Source organism: Toxotes jaculatrix, chromosome 17 (genome assembly GCF_017976425.1).
Source record: "Toxotes jaculatrix isolate fToxJac2 chromosome 17, fToxJac2.pri, whole genome shotgun sequence".
NCBI classification, from domain to species: Eukaryota; Metazoa; Chordata; class Actinopteri; family Toxotidae; genus Toxotes; species Toxotes jaculatrix.
Window position 1 is genome coordinate 340,852 of NC_054410.1, and position 26,649 is coordinate 367,500.

The 26,649-nt window shown below is 47.8% G+C and overlaps 4 protein-coding genes across 7 annotated transcripts in view; 1 reads left to right on the plus strand and 3 right to left on the minus strand.

Moving 5' to 3' along the window:
- Nucleotides 1-1,108: 1,108 nt before the first annotated feature.
- On the minus strand, nucleotides 1,109-7,439 carry tbpl2 (TATA box binding protein like 2). Of its 3 annotated transcripts, XM_041060803.1 has the most exons (8): nucleotides 7,177-7,439; nucleotides 6,044-6,227; nucleotides 5,508-5,715; nucleotides 4,846-4,933; nucleotides 4,628-4,719; nucleotides 3,182-3,349; nucleotides 3,004-3,098; nucleotides 1,109-2,379 (listed from the first exon to the last, which is right to left on the minus strand). In XM_041060803.1, exons 1-8 carry the CDS (start codon nucleotides 7,222-7,224, stop codon nucleotides 2,303-2,305), a joined length of 960 nt encoding a protein of 319 aa, XP_040916737.1. In that variant the 5' UTR covers nucleotides 7,225-7,439; the 3' UTR covers nucleotides 1,109-2,302. The 3 variants fall into 3 exon arrangements, with proteins under 3 accessions (XP_040916737.1, XP_040916736.1, XP_040916735.1); XM_041060802.1 differs by lacking the exon at nucleotides 1,109-2,379 and having other exon boundaries at nucleotides 2,650-3,098; nucleotides 5,508-5,712; XM_041060801.1 differs by lacking the exon at nucleotides 1,109-2,379 and having other exon boundaries at nucleotides 2,650-3,098.
- A 369-nt stretch (nucleotides 7,440-7,808) lies between these two features.
- On the plus strand, nucleotides 7,809-10,940 carry jmjd7 (jumonji domain containing 7). The gene is made up of 9 exons (XM_041060523.1): nucleotides 7,809-7,959; nucleotides 9,057-9,210; nucleotides 9,288-9,426; nucleotides 9,553-9,667; nucleotides 9,933-9,989; nucleotides 10,072-10,167; nucleotides 10,241-10,317; nucleotides 10,417-10,576; nucleotides 10,714-10,940. The coding sequence occupies exons 1-9, from the start codon at nucleotides 7,911-7,913 to the stop codon at nucleotides 10,800-10,802; spliced, it is 936 nt and encodes a 311-aa protein (XP_040916457.1). The 5' UTR covers nucleotides 7,809-7,910; the 3' UTR covers nucleotides 10,803-10,940.
- A 537-nt stretch (nucleotides 10,941-11,477) lies between these two features.
- Nucleotides 11,478-22,376, minus strand: fbxo34 (F-box protein 34). Its single transcript, XM_041060522.1, has 3 exons — nucleotides 22,159-22,376; nucleotides 17,248-17,427; nucleotides 11,478-15,685 (listed from the first exon to the last, which is right to left on the minus strand). The coding sequence occupies exon 3, from the start codon at nucleotides 15,676-15,678 to the stop codon at nucleotides 13,657-13,659; it is 2,022 nt and encodes a 673-aa protein (XP_040916456.1). The 5' UTR covers nucleotides 15,679-15,685; nucleotides 17,248-17,427; nucleotides 22,159-22,376; the 3' UTR covers nucleotides 11,478-13,656.
- A 1,447-nt stretch (nucleotides 22,377-23,823) lies between these two features.
- The window catches only part of lgals3b (lectin, galactoside binding soluble 3b), a 4,949-nt gene continuing 2,123 nt past the window's right edge, over nucleotides 23,824-26,649 (minus strand). The window contains exons 3-7 of one of the 2 annotated variants that reach the window (XM_041061471.1): nucleotides 26,464-26,557; nucleotides 25,860-26,050; nucleotides 25,688-25,776; nucleotides 24,946-25,119; nucleotides 23,824-24,734 (exon numbers count right to left, since the gene is read on the minus strand). In XM_041061471.1, the coding sequence (XP_040917405.1) occupies nucleotides 24,647-24,734; nucleotides 24,946-25,119; nucleotides 25,688-25,776; nucleotides 25,860-26,050; nucleotides 26,464-26,557 (636 nt within the window). In that variant the 3' untranslated portion in view covers nucleotides 23,824-24,646. The remainder of the gene's footprint in view (nucleotides 24,735-24,945; nucleotides 25,120-25,687; nucleotides 25,777-25,859; nucleotides 26,051-26,463; nucleotides 26,558-26,649) is intronic. The other variant, XM_041061470.1, reaches the window with a different exon arrangement.

Consider the following 26,649-nt stretch of genomic DNA (forward strand, 5'->3'; position numbering starts at 1 on the left):
CCCCTGACAACGACAGCCTGGGCAGGTGAGATGCACCTGTCTGTCCCTCTGCCTGCCTGTCTTCCTGTCTGTCTGTTCTTTGGCCTGTAAGTCAGTGTCATCTGTTCCAGGACCGGTCCGTTCCAGGTGAGCACCGAGCCGGAGGAGTCGATGGAGTTCGTGGAGCCCGAGGCCGTGGGGCCGGCAGAGGAGAGTGGAGACGAGGTAGCGACAGACGACAAGATGGACCTGGGGACAGAGTGGGAGACGGTGCCCGCTTCGCGAATCTGTGACATCCCATCACAGGTAGAAACACCTGGATCACCCCAGAATGTGTTAGAGCTCAGCTGAAGACCAGCTGATACCAGAAATACAGGCGGGACTTTGAAGAGTCCGATGCTGGTCCTCCTGCTCCCACACTGTCCCATCCTTCAGCAGGACAACATACAGCTGATCAGTGTTTCCTGTCCGTGGTGCTGAGTCTGAAAACTGGTTCTAACATCAGACGTGATGCATGTTTGACACATGTTGGATTCGGCAGCAGTTTATGAACGACTGTCGCTTCCCATGATGTGCTGATCAGATGAAATCTCTGATCCTGGATCAGTGTCTGAAAAATGTGTAAGTGGAAAACGTTGATGTTGAAGGAGACTGTCCTCTGTCTCTGATGATCACGTACAGATGTTAGCAGCTGTCTGTCTCAGTCCTCACCACATGCTGTCATGATGCAGTTTTGTTGATTTCATGTTGTCCAGGTGTTTGACTGTGGACAGAGGTCTCTGCTGAAAGGAGACAGGAAGCTGACGTAACATGGCTGAAGCGCGTCTTGATTTTTGCTGTGAATCTGGACGAACCACAGATCAGTGTTTGTGGGCAGGAAGCGGCGGCTCGGTCTCTTCTGTTCCTCTGCTGCTTCTCGTCCTCGTCCTTCTGCAGCTGTCCTGATTCTGAACCTGTTCTTTGGTAACATCTTCTTTGGAACCTGCACGTGACATCGCTAAGTGGATCTTTGAAAGTGTTTGGGCCAAAGTCAAAGGTTGTCATCTTAACTCGATTAGATTCAACTTTATTGTCATTACACATGTTCAGGGACGGAGTAACGAAATGCAGTTTAGCATCTAACCAGAAGAGCAACAGCAGCAAGTGCAGGATAAACAGTGTTCACAGTACATACTGTATATACATACATATATAAATAAATAGATAACAATATGTACAGTTATGATCATACTATACAGATGCATTATGTATCTAAGTGTATGTACAGACATACAGGTAATATAAACTTACTATACAGGCAGGTTTATGAATATATGTACACTATATAGAGAAAGAGGGTGGGTGGTGTGAGGAGTTTGGATGGTGTGTGAGGGTGATGGGGGGGTCAGGGGGCAGGGTTGGTGTGGGAGGTGGAGGTGGGGGGTTACAGGGGCGCTGAGTTCAATAAGGAAACAGCTGTGGGGAAAAAGCTGTTCCTGAGTCTGCTGGTTCTTGTGCAGAGGCTCCTGAAGCGCCTCCTGGAGGGCAGGAGGTCAAACAGACCATTTGCAGAGTGAGAGGAGTCCTTGAGAATGTTGCGAGCTCAAAAGTTCTCAAGATTATTTTCAAGGACCTCTGTGAGACGTTTGGCAGAAGTGAGCTGCTGCTGTCCTCACATCTGAAACATCAGTTTCCCTTCTACATCACTGCTTGTTTTCAGTTTCACCTAGAAGCATCAGGTAAAGCCACGTCAGTGGACGTGTCAAGTGAAACAAAGAGAAGTCAGTGACGAGCTGAACAGAGAGGAGAAGAAAAACAAGTTTATTGTCCATACACTGGTGAATAGGGTCATCACACGGATCGCCATACAGTCAAACCAGACAGAGGACGTCCAAACCGTAAAGGACTGGACTGAACAGGTCTTTGAAAAACTTTGGATCAGAGTCAAAGACACAGACACTGTTTTGAAACGACCATTTTCAAGGACCTGTTGAAGTTCTTGCTATTTACTTTACTTTATAGCATCAGGGACGATGGATCCATCCCCTTTCAGGTCACACAGTTTAAAGGCAAATCATCAGCAGAGGAATCAAAGTCTTATTAATCCACATTAATTCAAGTTCAAGTCACTGATTAAAGCTGGAGCAGCTGATTTTCTGACTTTTGTCAATGATCAGATATAAGTTCACAGTTTTCTAATGAATGTCTGATTCAGGTTGGTTTTACTGTGCAGTGATTTGGTGAAACATCCAACACACAGCTGACTCTCACACACACACACACACACACACACACACGCTAATTTAGTCTATTTATAAATGAACAGGAAGTGATGTCGGAGTCCTCACTGTTTCCTGAAGCCTCTCAGGATGGGATAAATGTTCTCAAACGCTTCGTAGATCTCAGCTCTTTCTTTAGCTCCTGGAATTTAACACACGACTAAATAAGAATTACAACTTTATTAGATGGAAATCTGAATCTCATCATTATGAAAAATGATCTCATGAAGAAAGAAGCAATTTTGTCATTTTAAATTTCATTTCAATCATGAGATGTTTCATCATTAGGTTCTGTAATATCAGATCCATATTTAATAATGACAAAATGTTTCAAATACATACGAGCTTCATAACTAAATCTGTGGATCAGTCATAATTACAAGATCCATGTTTCATAATGAGGAGAAAACATTTCTGAATTTTTAGCTCATGAAAGAAAAGATCTCAGAATTAGGAGAAAACATGGAGTTAAACAATCTCTCTTTGATGAGAACAACTTACTGCACGTCAACAACAATCAACACCAAAATGTTTCGTTAGTATTAAGCTGAAACTCTGCATGCTCCCAGCTGACTGCACGAGCTATAACAACAACACTCATCAGATAAAGATCTGATCATACTTCTTTCCATTAGTGAACGCAAAGGGCTTTTGTTACAGACACGGGGAATTCGATTTAGTTGTTCATCACTATGTGGTGATACTGAACTCGACCCTCCTGCTGTTTCTTCACTATCAGCGTGTGGAGATATTAGAGTTTCATTACCAGTCAGAACCACTTTCCCAGACACAAAGATGAGCAGGACGATACGAGGTTTCACCATCCGGTAGATGAGTCCTGGAAACAGTTCTGGTTCATAACTGTGGAGACAGAAACATTCATACAATTAGTCTCAGTAGCTGTGTTTAAATTATCCTTCTAGAAGAGCAGTCAGTGTTTGTACCTGCTGAACTGCTGGTGGGTCAGGACCAGTCCTTCCAGTCTGATGGGGAAACAAACGTCACAGCTGGCCACCATGTTCTGGACCTTAAAGTCCAGGAAGCGAGCAGGGAAGCCGAGTTTCTGCACCACCCGGGCGTATTTCCTGGCTGCCAGCCGTGACTGCTCCTCACTCAAACACACCCAGAGGGAAGAAGAGGGTCAGTAAACTGAAGACAAATATTCCTGCACAGTCATTTCTGTATGCAAAGAGAAAAATCCTTTCCACTGCAGGACCTCACCGACCTGGAACCTGCATCTTTTTTCATCTGAACTTTAAAAACCTGGGTCTCATGTACAAAGTTCTTCTCCGTGTCCACTGTCCTTTATAAACCGAGATGTCTCAGATATACGTCACTAAAGGGACGGCAGGGTGACAGTGTCATTTAGAGCTGAAACAGTCAGTTCATTTATGAGACAACTGATTGGAGATTAGAGATTCTGAAAACGGGTTTATTGTCTCAGTGCTTTTTAAAACAAAATGTGATGGTATCTGCTTTTTATAGTACACTGATCGATTATCCACAGAGCTGCAGCTCTTTGAATCAGCTGTCAGTACAGGAAGTGGAGCTGAGATCGGTTTACTCTTCTTCTAACCGTCAGTGCATTAAATGTTGATTGCACACTGTAATAACTGTAGAATAAAGCATCAGTTTACGGCACGAAGGAAGTGCATTTGCCATTGTACGACCGAAACACAAAGAGGATGGTGCTTTGGTTTCCTGTAGCTTTCCTCACAACCGAAGTCACTGTGAAGCTGTAGCTGGCAAAAGAAACAGCCCTGCAATCAGAGGGGGCAAAAACGGGAAGAGGGAGGGTGATAGATACAGAGGTGGCATTATTTCTACCCAGTGTTTCACTCTGGTTTACTGCTGATGTGATTGTTGTGAGGTGATGTCTCATCTGCTTTGGAAACAGTATCTCCTGAGCAGGGCCTGAGTTTAGTTTGAGGTATTCACATCCAAAGCAGTTGGAGAAAGGTGGAGAAAAAGTGAGAGCAAGTGACAATGAAGACGTTATATTACAAGTTCATAACTTTTGTGGTTTTTCTGTTTGGGGTCATTGAAAATCTCCAGTCGTCTCCAGTTGTCTGAGAATATGGACATCGGTCTTTGTGCAGTCGTGCGCTGCCTCGGTCTCTATGGCTCCTCACAGAGGAGGTCTTTGGGCCCTCAGTCTACCACCTCTGCCCCAAGATGAAGAGGAGGGTCAGTTTTCACCATTTTGACAGTGATGAAGATGTCATGGCTCCGACCTGTACGAAGCAGGGATCGGTATGATCCACGACCGCTGGACAAAGTGTGTGAATGTAGGAGGAGATGATGCTGAGAAATAAATGTGCTGGGTTTTCTAAAACTGACTCCTTCTCCTTCAGCTCAGCCCTCGTAGGTTTTGTTAAATTCTAACTAACCTCTTGGCTCCTGTACACACCATCTTCCCTGAGCTGAAGATCAGCGCTGTGGTTCGAGGCTCGCGGATCCTCATGATGACAGCTGCAAAACGCTGAAACACACCATAACGAGGAACAACAAGCTCCTGAAACTACACTGGGAGCTGCAGACCATCACCTCATAAGTTCCAAACGTACTTTTAAAACCGACAGTCTGACAGTGGAAAGCGTTTCAGTACCTTCGGGTTGTATTCAGCATTTCGGGCTTGCAGGGCGATGAACTTCAGGTCCAGAGGACAACCCAGGTTCACTGTGGAGACAATGTTCCTACACACACAAAACAGAACTGAAAGTCAGACCTACACTGCTCCCAAAGCTTCTGTGTTCATCTCACTTTGGAATAGAATAGAACAGAATAGACTTTACTGTCATTACACAGTCATGTGCAATGAAATCAGGGTGCTCTGACCAATACAGAGTGCAAAAAGAAATAAACTAACAAGGGCAAAGAAATTCACAGATTCTAAAGTATCAAATCTAACAGAAGTACCACACGGCGGTGGTACGCCTCCGCGTGGTTGGGTGCCTGTTTGTGCCAGATGTAGAGGTTATGGGTCCATCTTTGACAAGCAGTGATAATATGTGGCTTTGGACTTTGAGATCGGAGGGTCGTGGGTTCGATCCCTCGACCAAGCGCGTGTGTTTCTTCACTTAGTGTGGGTAAAATGCAGAGAATACATTTCCCCAGCTTGAGGGATGGATTAAACTTAATATGTTGTCAGTGTGTTACAGGATGCACAGTTCATCATCCAGCGTTTGAAGGTCCAGCAGGATCATTTCTGTCTGAACCTGGATTGTTGCTGTGAGTCTCAGTGCTACAGAGAGACCATCAGTAACTTACTGTAACTGTGGGATGATTCCTGATCTCTTGGTCACAGGGGTCACAGGGGTCATGGGGGTCATGGGACAGAAGGGGGAGGCAGTGGTCCCCAGTCCTGATGTAAACACCCCTTGCTGGGGGTCAGCTGCTGTGGAATCCTGGGAGTTGTAGTTCAGACACACACCGCTGTCCTGGGACACGTTCAGAGCTGAAGTCTGAGTCTCTGCTGCTGAGGCAGAGAGGAAACGTGGCCCATCAGAGTCACACTGACTTCACACTGTGTCTGTGTCTTCAGTCAGTTTCAGGGATTATGACAGGAATTTCTCTCAGTTTATAAATGTTTCCATCAAACATCACATTTCATCTGCAGCTGAAGGTTAAAACAGAAAACACCTGAAACTTTTACAGACTCATTATTTCTTTACTTCTCTTTTTTCTTCTGTCGTTTTGGTTCCTACTGTGTTTATGTGTTCAGGTTATACTGTTTGTCACTTGTGTACTTACAATAAAGTTTACTGAAAAAAACAACAACTACAGATTCATCAGTGATGTCACACCTGTGTCTTCCTGTGTGCTGAGTTCATCAGGTAGAAAACTGAGGTCCAGCTGCTCCCCCAGCTCTCCCCTCAGCCCCACCTTCACCAACAGGTAAGAGGAGTCCTGCAGGGAGGGGGTGGGAGCCTGTGGATGGGGGGTGGGTTGCTGGAGGCCCAGCTCCTCCCCCAACATGAAGCTGGAGTCCTGCAGGAGGAAATCAATCAATTAACCTTTATTTTCGTACCACCTTTAGCACAGGTTGGTGCAGTCCAGTCCAGTTAGTCCAGTCCTGCTGCTGGTCTGTGACCTGCTCACTGAGCAGACCTCAGGTCAGCTGGTAGTCATCATCCCCGTGAACCAGTCCCTGTCTGAGCTTCAGTCTCCAGCCACGACGCGACACGTGTTTGTCCTGCGCTGAGCTCTGACGCCTTTTATTTCACAGCTCTGCTCATCAGCTTCTTTGTCTTTGGTTTGTGAAAATGTCGTGTCCTCCACAGCGTCATCGCTGCAGACTCTGACTTTCTATCCTACATTTCACAGAAATGATGGGGAGGTTTTAAAAACCTGTGCAGGTACATTTCAGAATGAAAATCCTCAAACCTGACTCTGGATGTTTCTCCTCCAGAAGTGGCTTCATAGCACAGCATGTAGGCGACCACGCAGGGAGGTACAGATATTTTCATTTCATATTGATAATGTAGAAAAAAGAACATAGTGCAGTTTGTCCCAGTCAGATTTACAGACACTGAGATGAAAAAAGATTAGAATCAGTTTGTACACTTCAGCCTATGTAGAATTTTTAACTGCCAGATGTGACCTGAGAGGAAGCTCCTCCTCTGAAACACACTAGCTTCCTGCTCTGCAGTAAAACACTGCAGTGAAAACGTGCTCAACGTTTGGTGCAGTGTCGTCTGGCAGATGAATTTTAGGAACTAAATGGTTCAGAATAACCTGAATTCAGTCCAACTTCAAATCAGAACATTTAAGAAGAAGTTTTTCTTGTCACTGTCTGGTGAAAGCAGTGAAACACAGTGATGTCACTGATCAAACTTTTTGGACAGATTTCCCTCGTCTGTGAGCAGCTGCGTTCGCTGACCCTCTTCACCTTTAACTTGTCTTTAAATAAAGATGAAGCCTCAGAGCCTGTACTCACATTTGCAATGGAATCATCAAAGTACCGCTCCAACGCCAACTCGTCCATGACTGAACCACCTGACCTGATCCTGGATCTTCCAGGACCTGATTCCAGGCAAACAGGCACAGCTGCATCCAATCCACACTGACGAGATCCTGAACTCACAAACACTCACACAGACCTGAGACAGCGCTGGAAAGGTCAGAGCTGTACACTTCACTGTGTCCAGCTCTGAGCAGTTCCTTTTCATGCTACTTTACACTTTACCACTGCACCTCCGAGTTTCTACACTTCATTACTTACTGTACTTTGTGTTTATATGTTTATATTTTCATAAGTATTTGTGTCTTAAAGCCGTGAGTCTCTGCAAAATTTTGTTATTTTCGCACAATGACAATAAAGACTCCTGAATCTTGAATATGATGCTGTTATAAGTTACACTGAACTGTAAAAATGAGGCTGAAAAGTAGTTTGTGTGTGCGTGTGCGTGCGTACGTGCGTGCGTCAGGAGATGAGGAAGCTGAACTTCAGTTGTATCAGACTGGGTCAGTGTCTCCACCCGCGCCTGCAGTTCATCCTCCCTCCTGCAGGTGGAGACCTGCTACACAAATACTACGGCAGCGGAGCTCTGCGCATGCGCACAGGATGTAAACAGAGCACCAAGGCGGCACGAGGTTCGGAGCAGTCAGACAGGACGGAGCTTCACAGTTACCGGAGTCAAACTGACACCGGATCAGCTGAGATGACTCACAATGGAGCGAGTGAAGAAACGCGTGACTGAGTTTTCACTGGAGGCTCACGGTGAGAAGAGTCCTGCGAGTATTACAGCGAGTATTACTGCGGTACAGCGAGTATTACAGCGAGTATTACTGCGGTACAGCGAGTATTACTGCGAGTATTACTGCGGTACAGCGAGTATTACTGCGGTACAGCGAGTATTACAGCGAGTATTACTGCGAGTATTACAGCGAGTATTACAGCGTTACTGCGAGTATTACAGCGAGTATTACTGCGGTACAGCGAGTATTACAGCGGTACTGCGAGTATTACAGCGAGTATTACAGCGTTACTGCGAGTATTACTGCGGTACAGCGAGTATTACAGCGGTACTGTGAGTATTACAGCGAGTATTACAGTGTTACTGCGAGTATTACAGCGAGTATTACAGCGAGTATTACTGCGGTACAGCGAGTATTACAGCGGTACTGCGAGTATTACAGCGAGTATTACAGCGGTACTGCGAGTATTACAGCGAGTATTACTGCGGTACAGCGAATATTACTGCGAGTATTACTGCGGTACTGCGAGTATTACTGCGAGTATTACTGCGGTACAGCGAGTATTACAGCAGTACTGCGAGTATTACAGCGAGTATTACAGCGAGTATTACTGCGGTACTGCGAGTATTACTGCGGTACAGTGAGTATTACTGCGAGTATTACTGCGGTACAGCGAGTATTACAGCGGTACTGTGAGTATTACTGCGAGTATTACTGCGGTACAGCGAGTATTACAGCGGTACTGCGAGTATTACAGCGAGTATTACAGCGGTACTGCGAGTATTACTGCGAATATTACTGCAGTACAGCATCAGCACTGATGCTACTGCTTTACTTACACAAGTATTACATACATAGTATTGTTTATATTTACATCTGTCACTATTGGTGCTGTCAGTGCCACTGTTACATTCATATTACTCCCACACACGTCACTACCGGTTCTACTACTGTTACCGCTGTAGTATTATAACACAGTTATTATCATGCTCCTGATACAGTCGCACGCAGCGTTACTTCTGCAGCTGTCACTGGTGCCACAGTACTTTAACCACCATCACCAGCAGTCACACTGAGTCAGCTGATCAATCGGAGTGATCGATTGTCATTATACTGCAGATCTGTATCTGAGCCCATCAGTGCAGTACCTGGAGGAGCCACCTGACCCGCTGCTGTTCTACCGGGACTGGATTGGTCCAAACAAGCCCTGCGTCATCCGGAACGCCTTCAGCCATTGGCCGGCTCTGTCCAGGTGGACGCCAGAGTACCTGAGGTGAGGAAGCCCCGCTCAATGACGCCTGCACATTTCTTCTGTGGTCAGGTGGATTTGATCCTGGTTCCTTTCTGCAGGGAGAAGGTGGGGTCAAAGGTCATCAGTGTGGCAGTGACTCCTAACGGCTACGCTGACGCCGTCAACGGTGATCGCTTTGTGATGCCTGAAGAGAGACAGATGACGTTTTCTTCTGTTCTCGACATCATTGAGGGGAAGGTGAGAGAGACACTGCTGTCCCCTGCAGGACGAGTGAGGATCAGGTTCCATCCACCTTGACTCTGACGTGGAGTCCTGATGGATCGTGCGTGCGTGCGTGTGTGTGTGTGTGTGTGTGTGTTGCAGGTGGAGGAGTGTGGAGTGTTTTATGTTCAGAAGCAGTGCTCCAACCTGCTGGAGGAGCTGCCAGAGCTCACGGACGACGTGGAGCCTCACATTCCCTGGATGAGCACTGCGCTCGGTGAGTTCAGACCTCTGAGCACGCTCAGACGGGACACCTGTCACACCTGCAAACGCCTCAGGTGGGGTTAGCTGAAACGATGAATCAGTTAGTTAATTGACAGAAAATTGATCTGTAACGTTTTTAATAATCAGATATTCTTCCACTGGTCCCAGTTCTTCTCTGTGACGCGTCACTGAACCTCAACACTTTTCAGTTTACAGAAAATAGAAGTGAACATACAACAAACATCTTCATGACCTTTGACCTTTTCTTCTTCTTTCAGGAAAGTTGCCTGATGCAGTGAATTTCTGGCTCGGCGAGGCAAACGCCGTCACCTCCAGTGAGATCTGAACTTCACACAGCTCAGCAGCCACATCCTGTGTGTTCACCGTGTGTAAACAGTGTGTGTGTTTCTGTCGCAGTGCACAAAGATCACTATGAGAATCTGTACTGTGTGATTTCTGGAGAAAAAAACTTCATCCTGCTGCCGCCCACAGACCGACCCTTCATCCCCTACGGTAACCACAGTAACCACCCCGTATCCACCTATAGTAACCCAGTAACCATAGTAACCATCTCTCTGTGTGACAGGTGTGTATCAGCAGGCTGTGTACCGTCAGCGGGAGGACGGTGAGTTTGAGGTTGTCGATCAGAGCGAGTCTGAGAAGGTGTGTTCAGGGCTCTGTTAATCTCAGCGCTCTCTGTTCTATTTAAAACACTGCAATTCACCCTGATACCCCCCACCACCCCCCACCACCCCCCCACAGGTCCCATGGATCCCTCTTGACCCTCTGGACCCGGACCTGGAGCGGTACCCGCAGTATCGGCGAGCTCGGCCAGTCCACTGCAGCGTGAAGGCCGGAGAGATGCTGTACCTGCCGTCTCTGTGGTTCCACCACGTCCAGCAGTCACATGGCTGCATCGCAGGTAAGACACACCTGATCGCAGCAGATGACCTGTTGCTGTTCCAGCTGCCGCCGCCACTCAAATGTGTTTTTTTTTGTGAAAAACCACATTTGAGTTGAATTCAGAATAAATGTTTGCGTGTTTTGTCTCTGCTGCAGTGAACTTCTGGTACGACATGGAGTATGACATCAAGTACAACTACTTCCAGCTGCTGGAGTCGCTGTGTGACGTCACAGGGTTGACGTGACATCACAGCAGCTGCACGACCTCGTGATGGTGCAACACGTTTAGCAGTTAAGCTGTCAAATCCGAGTCTGTTGGATTTACACGTGTGAATGATATTAACGCTCATTAAACCCACAATACGAGACATCAGTGGTCATTTTGAATGTTCGTGTCATCACGCGACACCTGGTGGACAGGTGTGTACGAGAAGGAATCCAGGACGGAGTTTAGTGCAGAAGCGTTTCAGACCTTCTTCAGACCCCGTCCTCTTCCTCAGAACATGACCAGTGCCTCATAAAGGCTCAGGACTGGATAAACCAGTACAGACTGGATAAACTGGTGGAAGAACTCTGGTCATTCAGTATGAAGTTTGGTTCAGAGCCTATGTTCCTCGCATTAGACTTTCTGAGCTGAGGACAGGTGAGCTGAGGACAGGTGAGCTGAGGACAGGTGGCTGGGGATCAGGATGATGATGATCCAAGAGTTTGGCGAAGGCCTGAGCAGCTGTGACACGGTCAGGTCAGGTTCATGTAAATCAGACGGTAGCTTCATGTCATCATACATCGCTCCAGGTGTGTGGAGAAAAACATGAAACAATCATCACGGTGAAAACGAATGGAACTGCAGCCCGTAGTCCGACCTGTGCCGCGTGCTCGCTCTGACGACAGAAACCTTCTGACAATCTGTCAAATAAAAGACGAGTCTTTTTTTTTTTTTTACACAAACAAGAGAAAACACTTTATTAAAGCAAAAACATCATGAACAGAGAAAAAAGCAGAAAGAAACCAACAAACCTTAAAAAGAAAAACCTCTGCAGCTTCTCCCTGCTTTTCTTTTTTAGAATCTGTGCAGTCCAGCTTTATATTGCATCGTCTCTGAGGACACTGAAGGCCACGTCTCCTCTGTTCTCTTCCTGAAAATCATTGATCTGTTATCAGTCCTGTTACAGGTGATTATCTCTCAGCTGATGTTTAAACAGATGCTCATAGACTCTTTATCATTTATGTACAAATGTAAACACAAAGTGAAGATACATTCACCTCCTCTGGATTTATCTCTGCCCCACACGAACACAGACAACACCCGCTGAAGCTCCACCCCCTCACTCACCTGAGGACCAGGTACTCTGAAGTCACTGATTACTGATCCTCAATTAGCTGATCAACTGCTCACGTCACCCTGAGCTTTCGCACGTAGCCACAGGTGATGATTGTTATTCCAGCTGTTACAACAGCTGGAGTAACAATCAGATCAATCAGTCCACAGAAAACGACTCTGATAACTGATTGAGTTTTCTCTGGGGTTTGAGTCGTTGGTCTGACCAACAGATGAATCCATTACACAACATCATACTGTCATCAGATGGACAGATGATGACATGAACCGTTAGATGCAGCCATATGTGTTCCACCTGCTACGTGTTCCACCTGGTTCGTTCACCCACTGAACCCAGAAGCTTCAGTCTGTTCCTCAGAGGAAACTGCAGCGTCTGTGACCGCCGCCCAACGTGACCCAGCTCCACGTCACGTTCAGCTGGAAAACACGACGCAACAACCTCCACTCAAGCTCCACTTACTCGCCTACTCTGCAGCTTTCATCAATTTCACACAGTCTTCATCAGCAGACACTGAAATGTAAAAATGGCCTCTGATGGAGGCGTGCTCAGAGGAAAGCGGAACGTGTAAACGGGCCCCTGCTGATGAAGACCATGTGAGACAGCTGAAAGTAAAGCTGCCACCATTAGTCAAGCGATTAGTTGACGAAAAGAAAATGAATCAAATTAAACTTTTTCTGTTGAATTAAAACTTTTCTGTCACAGTGACTGAACAGGACACATGAAGAACATGTTCCACCACATTTTATAAACCACATGACTGATGGGTCCATTCTGAAAGCAACAGGTGGCTGAAAGCTGTAGACAACAGTCTGTCTGTCTCTGAGCTGAATGAGCTGAAGTGGGACGGCTGACTGACGGACTCCGGAACATCACACTGAGCTCCCTGACGCCGGCTGGTGACGGACCACGAGTCCGTGTTCGTGTTACTCGTCAGGAATCATCCTGCGTGCAGACGAATGATTCTGAGCCAAACAGACGTGATGAGTCTGGACTGATGCGATCTGAACGTCACCGTGATCAGAGATGTGACTGGGAAATGTGTGGGAACGATTTCAGCTGCAATCTGACAGAGAAGAGGAAGGAGGAGGAGTCTTGGCCGGTACTCCTCCTCCCACCAACTGGTTCATCGCTAACGAGCTGCCGATGTAACCAGATCGAAGCAGGAGGACATTTTACTCTGAGGTGATGGGTGGAGGCTGGGAGCTGAGGTGTGAGCAGCAGGGGGTGCCACCCTGCTGTCCTGTCAGACTACATCAACAAACAGGTGGAGATCTTCCTGAAAACACTGAGAACAGAGTGAGGAACACTTTAGCTCTGACTTTAAAAGTCAACAATGGAAAATGCTCCTTGGTTCCATCTTTTCTGTACGAGGACCTGATTCTTGTCTTTGGGTTTCAGACTCGATCAGGTACAAACCAGTTGTTTGACCACACCTCCTCTGGCTGAGCTTTCAATAATGAAAATTCATTAATAATGAAATGGACCTGAAGCGACAGATGAGTCGGTGCCGCAGGCGACCGTCAGCCGCAGACACAGTGCGATGTTCCAAAGACAGAACGAGATCAACTGAAGCTGAAGATTTTACAAACAAATCAAAAAACTGATCAAAAGTATGATGAATCAATACGTTACTAATAAATGTTTGTCAGCTGCAGCTCTTCAGTGTTTTGGAGGAAAATCTAACCTGCTGTTGCATCATGGGAGCAGCTGATCTTTATGTCAGCATCAGTCTCTCTCTCTCTCTCACACACTCACACACTCAGTCATCTTTGTGGCTCCTCCTGTAGATCGGCACGTTGATGCTGTGGAACGCCGGCACCCAGCGGTTGTCATGGAGACCCACGTTGCAGCCAGGTGCGTCCCTGTGGGCACCGTGACAACACATCCAGTACCCGGGGCCGTATGGCAGTGCCTGGCAGTACGGCTTGTGGTGCCAGCGGCACAGTGACACGTCCCCGCGGTCGTACCGCTTCTTGCACTGCTTGCAGGGGTCGTCACGGTAACGGGGGTCAGACACCCAGAGCGAGTCAGCGGGTCGCACAGCATAGTTCTCTATGACGAACTTGAAGTAGTGGCAGGTGCACTTGAGAGCGGCGAGGCTCTGAGTGGGCAGCAGCAGGAAGATCTTCACCAGCAGGTGATGTGGCAGGACGGCCAGGTACGGCTGCGGCTCCAGCAGCTGCTGCAGCCGCTGACGCATCTCCAGGAAGTCCTGTGACACAGACCCATGTCGGCTCAGAGGCACTGCGGCAGGACATGGACTCACATCCACAACCTCCGCCTCCTGACCACCATCAGCCTTTGTCCTCCTCCTCTTCTCTGATTGGCTACCAGAGTAAAGGGAGGAGCTAACAGCAGGAGGGCTGGGTTGCAAGGGGGCAGACTCCAGGTCAAAGGTCATCCTGTGGCAAGGGGGGCGGGGCTCTGAGTCTGTGTGGGGAGGGGTGGAGTCTGTACAGGCTGAAGCAGCAGATGGGGGACACAAAAACAACAAACCAGGCACAGGCTCCGCCCCCTCTGCCTGAGGAGGCGGGGCCAGAGTCTGAGTCTCTGTGACAGGGCCCTGCGTCTCCACCTCTCCGCCCCCCCCGGCCTCCTGAGCCTGACATGAGAGGGAAGAGGGGGGCGTGGGAAGACCTGAGACAGGTGTCTCTGTCCTGATAGTTTCTGAACAGCTGATTGGCTCTGCCCTTAGACTCTGAACTCCCGGCAGTGATGACAACGAAGATGATGATGATGTAGGATGGGAGGGGGCGGAGCCCTGGTTTCCAGCGGCAAGCAGGACTCGTCCCACCGTCCTCCTCAGGCTGTTATTGCTGATCGACAGATCTCCCTCTGTCCTCCTCCTCAGACACTCCGACTCCAGCTTAGCCACCATGTCGGACACCTTAACACTCTCTGGCTCATCCCCCCTGACCTCTGACCCCTCCCTGACTTCGGAGTGTGGCGCTCTGGAGAGCGTGATGGTGGTGGAGCTTCTCTGGAGAGTGAGCAGTGGTTTGCAGTCTCCCTGCTGCTCACTCGCCCTCTGCTCCAAGAACGCCACCATCTCCACCACCGACACCTTCTGCTCCTCCTCCTCCGCTACGGTCCCCGCCCCCTGAGTCGAGTCAGAGAGCCATGGAGACGGTTTGTGGGTGCAGGTGTCCTGTGCGTCCAGGACCCGGAGCCTCTGATCCTGCTGGAGGTTCTGGCTCTGACTGCTTCCAGACCTGCGGCGTCGCTTGGCGCTACAGTTCTCCTCCCAGCTCCCCTTTGCCTTCACAGCCCGTGTTAGTCCTGACATGCCGGTGTGGTTTGTACATGCCAGTGACGTCCTGTCCCAGCTGCCCGAGCTGCTGCCCCCAGCTCCGTCTGTCCGTCCTCCCTCAGAAGCAAAGATGGCGATCTTCTCACGGACGTGTCCGGGCTTGATGACCGTCCAGATGTCGAGCGAACCGTTGGAGTCGTCTGTGGCGGTGTGGTACAGTCTGAGCGTGTCGTTCTCACAGACAGTCGGCGGAGCGAGGAGCTGCAAGGCGGCGCTGGATGACGCCTTCAGCCACAGCGACACCACGCTGCGGCTGCTGTTTGTTGCGTTGCTGCAGCGAAGCGTGTTGGTGGAGATGACACTGTATGGGAGGCGACTGCTGCTGACGTCGCCATGGTTACTGCTGCAGGTGTCCAGCGACGCCCCCTGCTGGCTCACAAACAGACTGCTCCTCTGAAATGATGTCTGTACACCGGCCGCATCCAAACGCAACTCTGAGTGCACGAGCTTCGGATACGACTTCAGATGCATGATGGTCCTGAGAGAGGGAGAGAGAGAAAATATTACGTCTGAACTCACGCTGCTGTGCAAAGCACTTTACTGCTTAACTATCTGCAGCAGAACCAATGAATTCTGGGTAAATGGAGACAATCTGCCAAGAGAAAAAACTCGGCTCCCTCACTATCAGAGCTGCAGATGGAAAATGCCTTATAAGCACTGGTTAGTCAGGCAGACACACTGAGACTCAGAGGGAGGATCCTGCTGCTGGAGGACGCTCACTGGTTTTACTGGAACAACAGCTTTTATTTCTCTGCTACACCAGCTGCTCCTGTAACTGGTCGCTCGTCCTCAGCAGCCGGAGGAGGAGGACGAATCCTGGGTGTGGACAGTGAGTCCACAGTGTGTGAACATTACAGGTGGACGTACACTGAGACCCAGCTACGTCATAAGCTAATGATAGTCAGAGGTGTTTGTGCTGAGTCAGCGCCACCTAGTGTCCAATAACATCTGCAGTATTTAAGTGTCAGTCAGAAACTTTATGTAGTGTCTGTGTTTTCCACCACATGTAGAGACACGTGAGCAACACACACGTTTTAACTACAGGATTACATCACACACACACACACACACACACACACACACACACAGCAGCAGCATTACCTCAGCTGTCTGCTGCTCTCAGCTCAGCCTGGACTCGCTCCCATAAACACACCCAGTCTGAACCAACCTTACATTTGTTCAGCTAATGAAGGAAAATCTGATCTTCACATATTTCACTCTGATTTCTGCAGGTTTTCATCTAATACACCTGAAAAATGCTCCATTCAAACAGTCATTTGCTGACTCATACTGCACTCTGTGTGACTGATGTGATGGGTTGACCAGCTGACCCCTCCCACACACCTGAGTGTTAGCTGGTGGGTTGAGTCAGAGGTGTGTGTTCTCCTCATGACTCAGGTGAGAGAGGTGTCACATGATTTAATGACGTGGACTGAGCTGTGACTCTGATGTTTGAGTGGATCTTTCCTTTTCCTGCCTCACCTCTCCACAGGTGTGAGGTGTGACCTCTGCTCTCCCAGTGTTTCTGGCTCTCGTTAGCCTCTCTGACTTCAGGCTGTGTGCAGTGACGGTGACACGCCCGCAGCGCCGCCGTTATCCGGACTTTACAACCGCACATCACACCTGTCATTTCCTTAAACTCAGAAATGTTTCCAGGCATCCAAAGTTTTATCATCCCAGGTTCATTCTGGACTTTCTCTCACAGGACCCACCCAGTGGAACTCTCAGGCTTAACACATGGTCTTCCTCAGAAGGTTTTTTTCACAAGTTAAAAAACAGAAAAAATGGAAAATCTGAACATCTGCAGTTCACCTGGACGACGCCATCGTCTACCTGCCGCACCGGGCTTAACATAACAGTTGGAAATATCCTTGTAATTAATTAATTCATTGATTGATTGATTGATTAATTAATTAATCAAAAATAACAGCTGAAAGGAAATTATGAGGAAAGTTTCCAGGAAAATACATAACTCACAAAACTGATCCTGGACTCAAGAACTGAAACGCTGTGATGTAACATCAGAGACAGCAGCGTTACCTCCAGTCAGCGTGCTGATTGGTTGCAGCTGAAAGTGGGAGGCGTGGTCCCAGTTTGAGTGACAGTTCCTATGATCCTTCAGCTTCACATCTCTCAGACGTTCACTGTGACTCCACCACCCCTCTGTCTGTCTCCTGGCTCCTCCAAGATCTCCACCTCAGCAGTCAGGATGTAAACAGCCTGCAGGAAAACACACACACACACACACACACACACACAGATCCATTGTGATGAGTCATCATTTTGAACTGATCTAACCTGGTTCTTAAACCCAGAGTCTGATCTTTGTATCTGCAGCTCGTCTCAGTGACTGAGTCTGAGCTGAATGCTGAGCGTGGTTCAGTTAGAGCTGCACGTCCTGTAAAACATCCAGACAAAGGTGATTTTAGGTTCAAACGTAGACGCCGGCGCCGTATGAGTCACTGTGAGGGGAACAGGAAGAGTCTGTGTGGACCAGGTCACCACCACTGTGTCCCAACATGTCCCAACATGCCCTGCTCCCTCTGTCACAGTCAGTAAACTGATGTCAGGCAAATCAGTCAATGTGACTCACAGCTGTAGTCACATGACCTGCATACACAAACACGAGCTGACCCAGAGACAGCTGGACAGAGGTGTTACACAGCCTGACACCTGGACCAGTGCAGACCCACAGTCCTCATTCAGCGCTAACATGATGAGAACACAACTGCGACTAACACAGAGGCCGGTCGCACACTGGCCTGTCGCACACTGGCCTGTCGCACACTGTCAGGTCGCACACTGGCCTGTCGCACACTGTCAGGTCGCACACTGGCCTGTCGCACACTGGCCTGTCGCACACTGTCAGGTCGCACACTGGCAGGTCGCACACTGTCAGGTCGCACACCGTGAGGTCGCACACCGTCAGGTCGCACACCGTGGCGTCCTCTCAGCTGAACGTGAAAGCGGCTGCAGTGTTCATGGTGTGAGCTGGAAACAGGCTGGTTCCTGTTCCTGCTGCATGTGCTCTCACTAAGTGACACCCAGCAGCTGCTGTCAGGCTCAGCTCCGCCTACTGTGTGTGTGTGTGTGTGTGTGTGTGTGTGTGTGTGTGTGTGTGTGTGTGTGTGTGTCAGTCAATGAGCCAATGAGCTGCTAGAATTCTCTCCTTGTGTCTATATAAGGCAGTGGGTAATCAATAGGTCGGGAATGCCCACTGTGCCACACACACACACAGGTCTGTACTGGTGTGGGTGAGTTGCTACTGGTTACCAGTGAGGAGAAGCAGTATGGAGCAGTTTGTTTGGTCTGAGGTTCAAACTCAGACCACTGTCTCCTTCTGTGTCCCACAGCCCCTGTCCCACAGCCTGTGTCCTAAAGCAGCGTGTTATTAATGCATTAGTCTGATCCCAGCTGACGCTGGGCGATGGGCGGGGCACACCTGCACAGGTCACCAGTCAGGCTGACACACAGAGACACACAGAGACACACAGAGACACACACCAGCTCATTGTTCTGTAAATCGATTGATGAATTGTATAAATAACGATCATATGGACACAAATCAAAGACAATCACACAAAACTTAAATCAGACCCAACCAGCTGCCTGAGTCATGTGACAGTGTTTACAGGCCTGTGATTGGTCAGAGTGAAACAACAACAGCAGCCTCAGTTCCTCTGTGTTTTAGGAAGTGAAACAGTCTGAAGCTTGTTTCAGCCTGTTTGGCCAACAACCACACCCCCTACTCAACCACAAGGCATGCTGGGAAAAACACCAACACGCTCTGTGTGTGTGTGTGTGACATCTTGTTTCCAAGAAAGAAAAACCCACAAAGGCCACAGACCCACCAAACTGGTTTTCTCAGTTTAATCTGGACACACACACACACACACTGAAAAACTGGGTTCTTTGTGGCAGTTAACCATATTGAAATACTTCACATTAGCTGCTGAGTATTTGCGAGCTGTGTGAGGAGTCAGACTCTGAGGACCAGGAGTCGGGTCAGAGGCTCAGTTTATTATCTATTATCATCACATGGCAGAACAGTGTGGCTACTGGTTCTCTTCACTCCAAACAAGAAGAAGATCAACGTCTGAGAGGAACAAACACACAGTGCAACAGTCACTTGTCTAATTTTCTGAATGAGTCAGGTTTTACTCAGGTGGGGTTAGGGTCACCTGAACCCTAACTGTCAGTGTAAAGCTGGATTCTGTAAAAACATCTGGACACGATGAGTCGTTAGCATTAGCATGCTAAGTGTTGTTTTCTAAAGAAACAGACTGCGATTGTACACTACACTACAGAGACATACCTTCAACGTGTCTGAACAGGAACACACACACACACACCATGGGGTGCAGACCAGTGTGAACTTTAACGCCCATCAAAACTAAAACTCGTCATCCACTCGTGCTGTTGTGCGAGTTTTCATTGTGTTGTTTTGTGTATTAATACTCTGGACTGAGTCCAGTCTGAAGCAGTGAAGACAGAAAACTCACAGCAACTTAGATTTTACAAAGTTCAAGTTTGACTAAAATTCTTTTAATAAAAAGAAAAAAAAAGATTCTGTAGAAAACATCGTGTTCAGTCAGCACAGGGAGACATGAGCCGAAGCTCGGGGCCTAAACCCGACCCACATCAGCTGGAGCCCGTCTGATCAGAGACACCGCCGCCGTTTGACTGAGACATCAAACCAAAATGGATTTAACCATTCAATCAAGTCTACGAAGCCCCATCACAGCTGAGACGAGTCTGCTGCTCACAGAAGACACACACCACAACACAACACTGACACGCGGCTGACACACAGCTCTGCAGCTTCCTGCTCAGTGATCAGACTGACCGACTTCATGCAGCTTCAGTTTTTACCTGATGAACCTGAACCACCGAGAATCAAACCAAACCCAATCGATTCTGGACTTTGTGAATCCAAACGGAGCCAAACCCGGAGATTAGAGCCCAGATCCAGCTCTAATACAACAACTGCACTTTCATGTTGTGCTCGTGTGTCATATTGTCAAACATGAAGGGAAAAGCTTTTTAACATGAGAGTTTTGCATCGATGATCACAGGCGAGACACAGTGGAAACACACCTGCACCGTCCATTCATCAGTTCATCCATTCATCTTCAGAAGCTGCAGCAGGTTCAGTGAAGCTGCTGCAGTTTCCTAAACACCTGGAACATCAGGGTTCGTCGTGGTAGTCTTGCTTCACGTGTCGTCAGTGTTTCAGAGTTCAGTTCTAATTATTATCATTAGTTTTAGCAGCAGCAGGTGGAGGAGGAAGAGAAGGAGGAGGAGGAGGAGCGGTAGAGGTGGAGGAGTGGTAGAGGTGGAGGAGTGCTCCCCATAAGGTGATCGTATGGTAGTTTTTGTATGATCCACAATGATTATTGTATAAATACCATTTCATGGAGCTGAGGGCTGCCTCTGTACCCGCCCAGGGTTTCCCTCTGAGCTCTGGACTCTGCTGGCTAACATTTAGCCAAGGCTAACATTTAGCATCACGCTGATGGACCTGCTCGTCTCTGAGTCTGACCAGGAGCCACAGGGTTAGTGACAGTGTTTAAAAAGCTGCCTGCACTGATGAAACACACCCACATGGTAACCTCTGATGGGCTGGGCGCTCAGGCCTGTAGATCCTCTGCTGCACTGAGTCGGGTGGTGGTGGCAGGTCTGTGTGAAGCCCGACATAATCTGACAACAATGACAGGTAATTACAGAAAACAGAACTTAATGAAGAATGTTGTGCAGTTCTGTGTTTCAGACCTTCGCCTCTATGTTCCTCAGCTGCTTTGTATTTTAACACATAGAAAAACAGTGTGTGTGTGGAGCTCCACAGTGTGTTAACCAGCGTGGACGGGCTGAGAACGGGTTGGCTCATCACAGGTCAAAGTTCAAAGTGCAGCTGCAGAGTGTATTTACAGGAACAGCTGCTGATCACCTGAGATCAATCACAGCAGACAAACTGTCTGCGTCTGAACTCAGCGTCTTCAAAAAACAGAAAATGTGCCACTGAAGCAGTTCGTTAGTTTCAAAATGTCTTCTTCCTTTTATAAAACCAACAGTTTAAAACCCAGAGACTTCAGTTTCTGTGACAGAAAGAAAAGAAAAGCATCAAATCCTTAAATCTCACATTTTATCTTCTGAAAATCCTGGTTTAAACAACAGGACACGTGAAGACGCCACCTGTGACTTTCCACAGTTTTCTGATATTTTTAGAACAAATGGTTAATTGATCAATGAACCAATGATCTGCAGATGAGTCACTGATAACTGGCAGCTACAGCTGTTCACTGTTTGAACGTGTGACTGACTCAGTGACCAAACTACACTCAGCACCATGACCTTCTCCTTTTCACTCCATGAAATGAAAACTAACGGAGCATTAACATGTAACTCTGTTAGCTGCAAAGCATCAACAGTCCTCTGAACATAGACTTTGCTCAGTCTCCTGTCTCCAGCTGACAGAGAGCTCCGGTGCCGACCCTGACCTCTAACCCATCCGCAGCAGCAGAACCAGCTCTGCAGCCTGGAGCCCAGAGCTCGGCTCTGTGGTCCGAGCAGCTGCTGTGAACCTCAGTTCGGGATCACAGAGAGACCCCGAGGCCTCTGCACCAGCTCCACTGTCCGCATCTAATGTCTGCTAGCATGTAGCTCCGCTGCGCCCAGACACCCAGTCTGTACCGGAGCCGACTTCCGACACAAACTTTGCTAGCTTCCGCGCTACCTAACATGCTACTAGCCGTGGCCGTCAGAAACCATGACACACCTGGCTAACTGACTAGCCTCTGCGGCTACGGGCCACAGAGCTGAGAGGAAGCAAACAGCGCTTCGACATCTGAACACGATAAGAGTCGGTTTGAACAAACTCCGCCGCGTCTCTGTCGGTTCGTGTCTGGAGGCTAACGGACCGACGGGCAGACAGAGGCCGAGGGTCAGACTAACCTGAGGGGGGCTCTCGCCGTCTCTGTCCGCTGCTGGCACCGCCGAAAACCACGAAATCCCTCAGTTCCCGGTCTGTGCCTGTAACGTTAAACACCGCAGCTGTCGGTTCCTCCGGTTAGCCAACGATAAAATGCTCATTTCCAAAGTTAAATCACGGTTTGAACGCCGCTCCACCGTTACCGAACTTGTCGGTTTCTCTGACCGAACTGAAGACAACTCACCGAGCACACTCACGTACAGCTGCGTCATGACGTAACGAAGTCTGCCAAAGATCGTCTATAAACACGGCAGATGCACCTCAGGTTCATCTCTAATGTCTGTTCACAGTATAAATAGTTGTTTGTTTGTTTGTTTGTTTGTTTGTTTGTTTGTTTGTTTGTTTGTTTGTTTGTTATAGAGTACAAAGAAGAATGTGGATTATTCGTCGTTAGTTTTATGTTGGATCGTTCAGGTTTATATAAAATCAGTTTACGTGTCTGTGCCATGTCTCTGTTGAGGTTTGAGGAAAAAATTCACAGCATCAGAGACAAAGTGAGACCTCGTCAGATTTAACAATTGATCTTTGAGCCATCTTCAGTTTCAACAACAAAACAACACATCGGAACCTGAGTCCTGAGACCTGCACCACGAAGCAGGTTCAGCACATCCAGGATTTCTCCTGGTTATCAGGCTTCGTCCCTCCTGGATCACCTGGATCATGAAGCAGGTTCTCACCTGGTTCCGTTCACTCTGGGTTTACCTGCTCTGAGCTCGGTCATGTGACAGAGGTTGAGCGTTAATTACAGGCAACATAAATAAAGTCCTGAATTTGATGTGAGAGGAAACGGTGACACCTGCAGGTAAACTCAGGTACAGCTCATCTACAGGTGAGATTCAACCAGGTCAGATAGAAACATGATCACATGACCAGAACAGAAAAGAAACAGTGGAAATAACTGACAGCTGATAAAGTCAGACTGAGGATTTACTGTCAATTAGAAGAAGAATTATTCTGTAGTTTCTCACTGAATCAGGAACAAATGAAGGAGCTGATGTGACGAGCTCCGTCTGATCAGATGAAATATTGATCAGTGTGTGGATCATGTTTCTGATCATTAGTTTGAATGAACAGTTCTGCTCACAGTGTGTCCTCATGTTACTCTGAGCTGCAGTGATGGAATCAGAGTCTGTCAGGAATTCTGTCCCATTAAAGAATCTGTGTTCAGATGAAGCTGGAATATTTCTGATGGAGTTATTCAGTGAGAAACTCCCCCTCTGTTTGTTTGGAAGCGGAGACTCAGAGAGTGGAAACTTTTTTGTCCCTGACAAGATCCTGTAGAAACGATGACTCGGTGTTTCCAGTGATCTGACTGGTCAGTAGTTTGGGCTGTTGGCAGGTTCTCATCTGGTTCTCTGAAGTTAACATGCTCTGGAGCCAGGTAGCCAACATAAGTTACCATGGTGATGTGACGTCACCCTGAGAGAGTTAAACCTGAAGTTACCGCACTAACCCCGATCCTGCTTCGTGGTACTAGACTCTGGGGAAGCAGGAGCCTTGCTACAACCAGGGGTCAAAGGTCACAGCCAGGACTGTTCTCTCTTACCTCCTCCTTCCTCCAGAGGTCAGGGGTCATGGTTTGACCTTGTCCTGGTGTACAGATACAAACACACACAAACTGCAGCAGATTAAAGATGAAGCCTTTATTTATGAGTCACCTCAAACAGAAGAAAACGAGTACAAGAGGATCCACTTAGGATGGATCCACAGAGGATCCACTGAGAACCTTTTTTAACCTTACCAAGGATCGTTTACAACTCAGTTCAAGATATATTTTGTATTAACTGAGGATCTACTGTGGATCTACTGATGATCCCCTGATGATCCCTTGCAATCATTTATTAATCATTGTCTTTGGACCTATGATGATCATCTGTAAATCCACAGGATCTGAGGAACATCTTCTGTAGATCTATGGGGGAATCTGTTGTAGATTCATCAACATTGTTCTGTAAATCTATTTTAGATATAATGATGAACTGTGGATCTACACGGGATCTGCTGTGGATTAACTGACATCAAATGATCTCCAGTAGATCCCTGTTTGATCCCTAGCAGATCTCTTATCAGTACATTGTTGATGAATTTCTAGTAGATCTCAGTTTGATCCCCTGCAGAACTGTGATAGATCTCCAACAGATCACTAGATCGCAGATTGATGTCCAGTAGATCTTTGGTGGGTCTTCTGTAGATCTCCAATGGATCCCCAGATCTCTAATGGATTTCCAGTTGTTCTATGATGGATACAGCGTTAGTATTGTGGTGATTTCTTATGGATTCACTTGTGATCTTCTGGAGATCTACAGATGACACCGCCAGCTCCCAACCTTTAGATCTGTGGTGCTCTATAGTGGATTTGTGGTGGCTCTGGTGATCTGTCTCAGGGCAGAGTCTCAGTGTGGACTTTGGACAGGTTGAGGTCATTGTAAATGCTGATCTGGTTGATGGATTTCAGGTCAGTGAACCGGTGTTTGAACTCCACCAGGTGAGAGTTGTTGACGGCCACCTTAAACTCTCTGTTGGTGCACAGGATCTTGATCTGCAGCAACAAAACCAAAAGTTGTTATTGACCTGACACATGTTCACAGACTGACTCTTAAACTGTGCAGCTGACTGTGGGCGCCTCCCACACCTGTGCTCAACACAAACACAACACAAACTGAGCACCAACCGACCAAGGACCTTACACTGAGAAGTTGCTAATTATTAGCAATAAATTCTGAGTATTTTTATTGATGTAAAATCAATACCTGACCTCAAACGGTTGTCCCTGCACAAAGGGGAAGTGCTGCAGGTCTCTTTCCTCTTTGCCCCACTTCTTTCCGATGCAGCTGTTCCTGACAATCACCTTCTTCCCGCTCTCGTTGAATCGAGGGTTGAAGTGGAAGGCCAGGTCGTTTGATGTGGACATGTCCACTGTGATCCTGAAAAACAACAGAGACCATCACTGATCTCTGAATCCACCTGATACTGTCACTGTAATGGCCTGTAGCCCAGCCCGGCCATCAGCAGGAGGGTCCCCATAGCCAGGCTCCGCTCAAGGTTTCTTCCTGTTGAGAGGGAGCTGTTTCTGGGTACTGATCTGGGGTCAGACTCTGGGCCTCTGTAAAGCTCTTTGAGAGACTGATTGTGGAAGGAGCTGTATGAATAACACTGAATTCAACTGAATTGAAATTCAGTATCAAACATCTTCAAGTGTCAGTGTTACGATTAGAAGGGGCTGTTTTCCAACTCTTTTGGACTGTGATTGACCTTTGGAACTTGTTGTGAACTGTGTCAGACTTTTTGGATTCTTTTGTTGGACTTTTTTGTTTGCTCCACCCCTGGATGGAGGTTCTGCAGTCTCTCATTCCTAAGTGAATTTATGAACGTTTGTTTGAATTTGACTCTGACTCACCTCTGTCCCCTCGCCCTTCATCCATGTATCCTCCCATCATCCACTCACCCTTCATCCATGCATCCACCCACTGAATTTAGAGTGTCAGTACTAACTTCTCAGCGTTGGGTTTGATGGTCCCAGTGATGGTGATCAGCAGTTTGTCATAAACTCCACTGGGCAGATTCAGTTTGTACGGCACCGCCTGTCAACCAGAAAACAACCTTTTATGTCTGTAACTGTGTCTGTAACTGTTTGTAACGGTCTGTCTGTTACTCTCTGTCTCACCAGACTCTGTTGAGGGACAGTGGGGAAGGAGGGTCCAGGTCCAGGTCCAGGTGAAGGACTGGGCCATCCTCCGGGTGCTGTGGGTTGTGTGGAGGGGGAGGGCCAGGTGGGCTGGTTGGGGTTTCCTCCAGGCCACATACCTCCACCTCCAGCTGGACCTCCTGGCCAGGTGGGGTTTGCCGGGGGCTGACCTGAGGATGGGTTTCATGGTTTCATTTCTTTTAAAGATTTCAAGCCACATTCCACTTCAAGCCATAGTCGGGGGACAGGACACTGCTTAAGTATTTAAGGGAAACTAACCCATGGATACTAACATCACAGATACCAGAAGTATGGGAGGAAAAGTTAGTGGCCTCTACACTGAGAAATTTCCAAGAATTAAAAATTATTAGCATGTAGTTTAGTTGTCTATTGATGGTTTTTTTGTACTGGACAACATACTCTACAAATTGTACTGCCCATCATGAACGTGTTGGAAAAAAGCTGTATTATATGTACAGACCTGGTTCCCAAGTAAAAACTGAAATAACATAAAAATAATTTTAATAAATAAATAAATAATTTAAAAGATGGTGTCATCTCATGACGATGTTGGTGGGTGTACCTGGCCAGGTGGGATTGTTGGGTTGTCCAGGCCAGGGACCGCCAGCCCCTGATTGGTTGCCACTTGAGGGCCAATCGCCAAGAGCATCTGAGAGCTGCAAACACAGGAAGAGAAAAATGAACTTCACTGCCTGCAGTTCGTCTAACGCCCAGCAGGTGTTGCTGTCGTTGAAGTGAATGAAGGAAC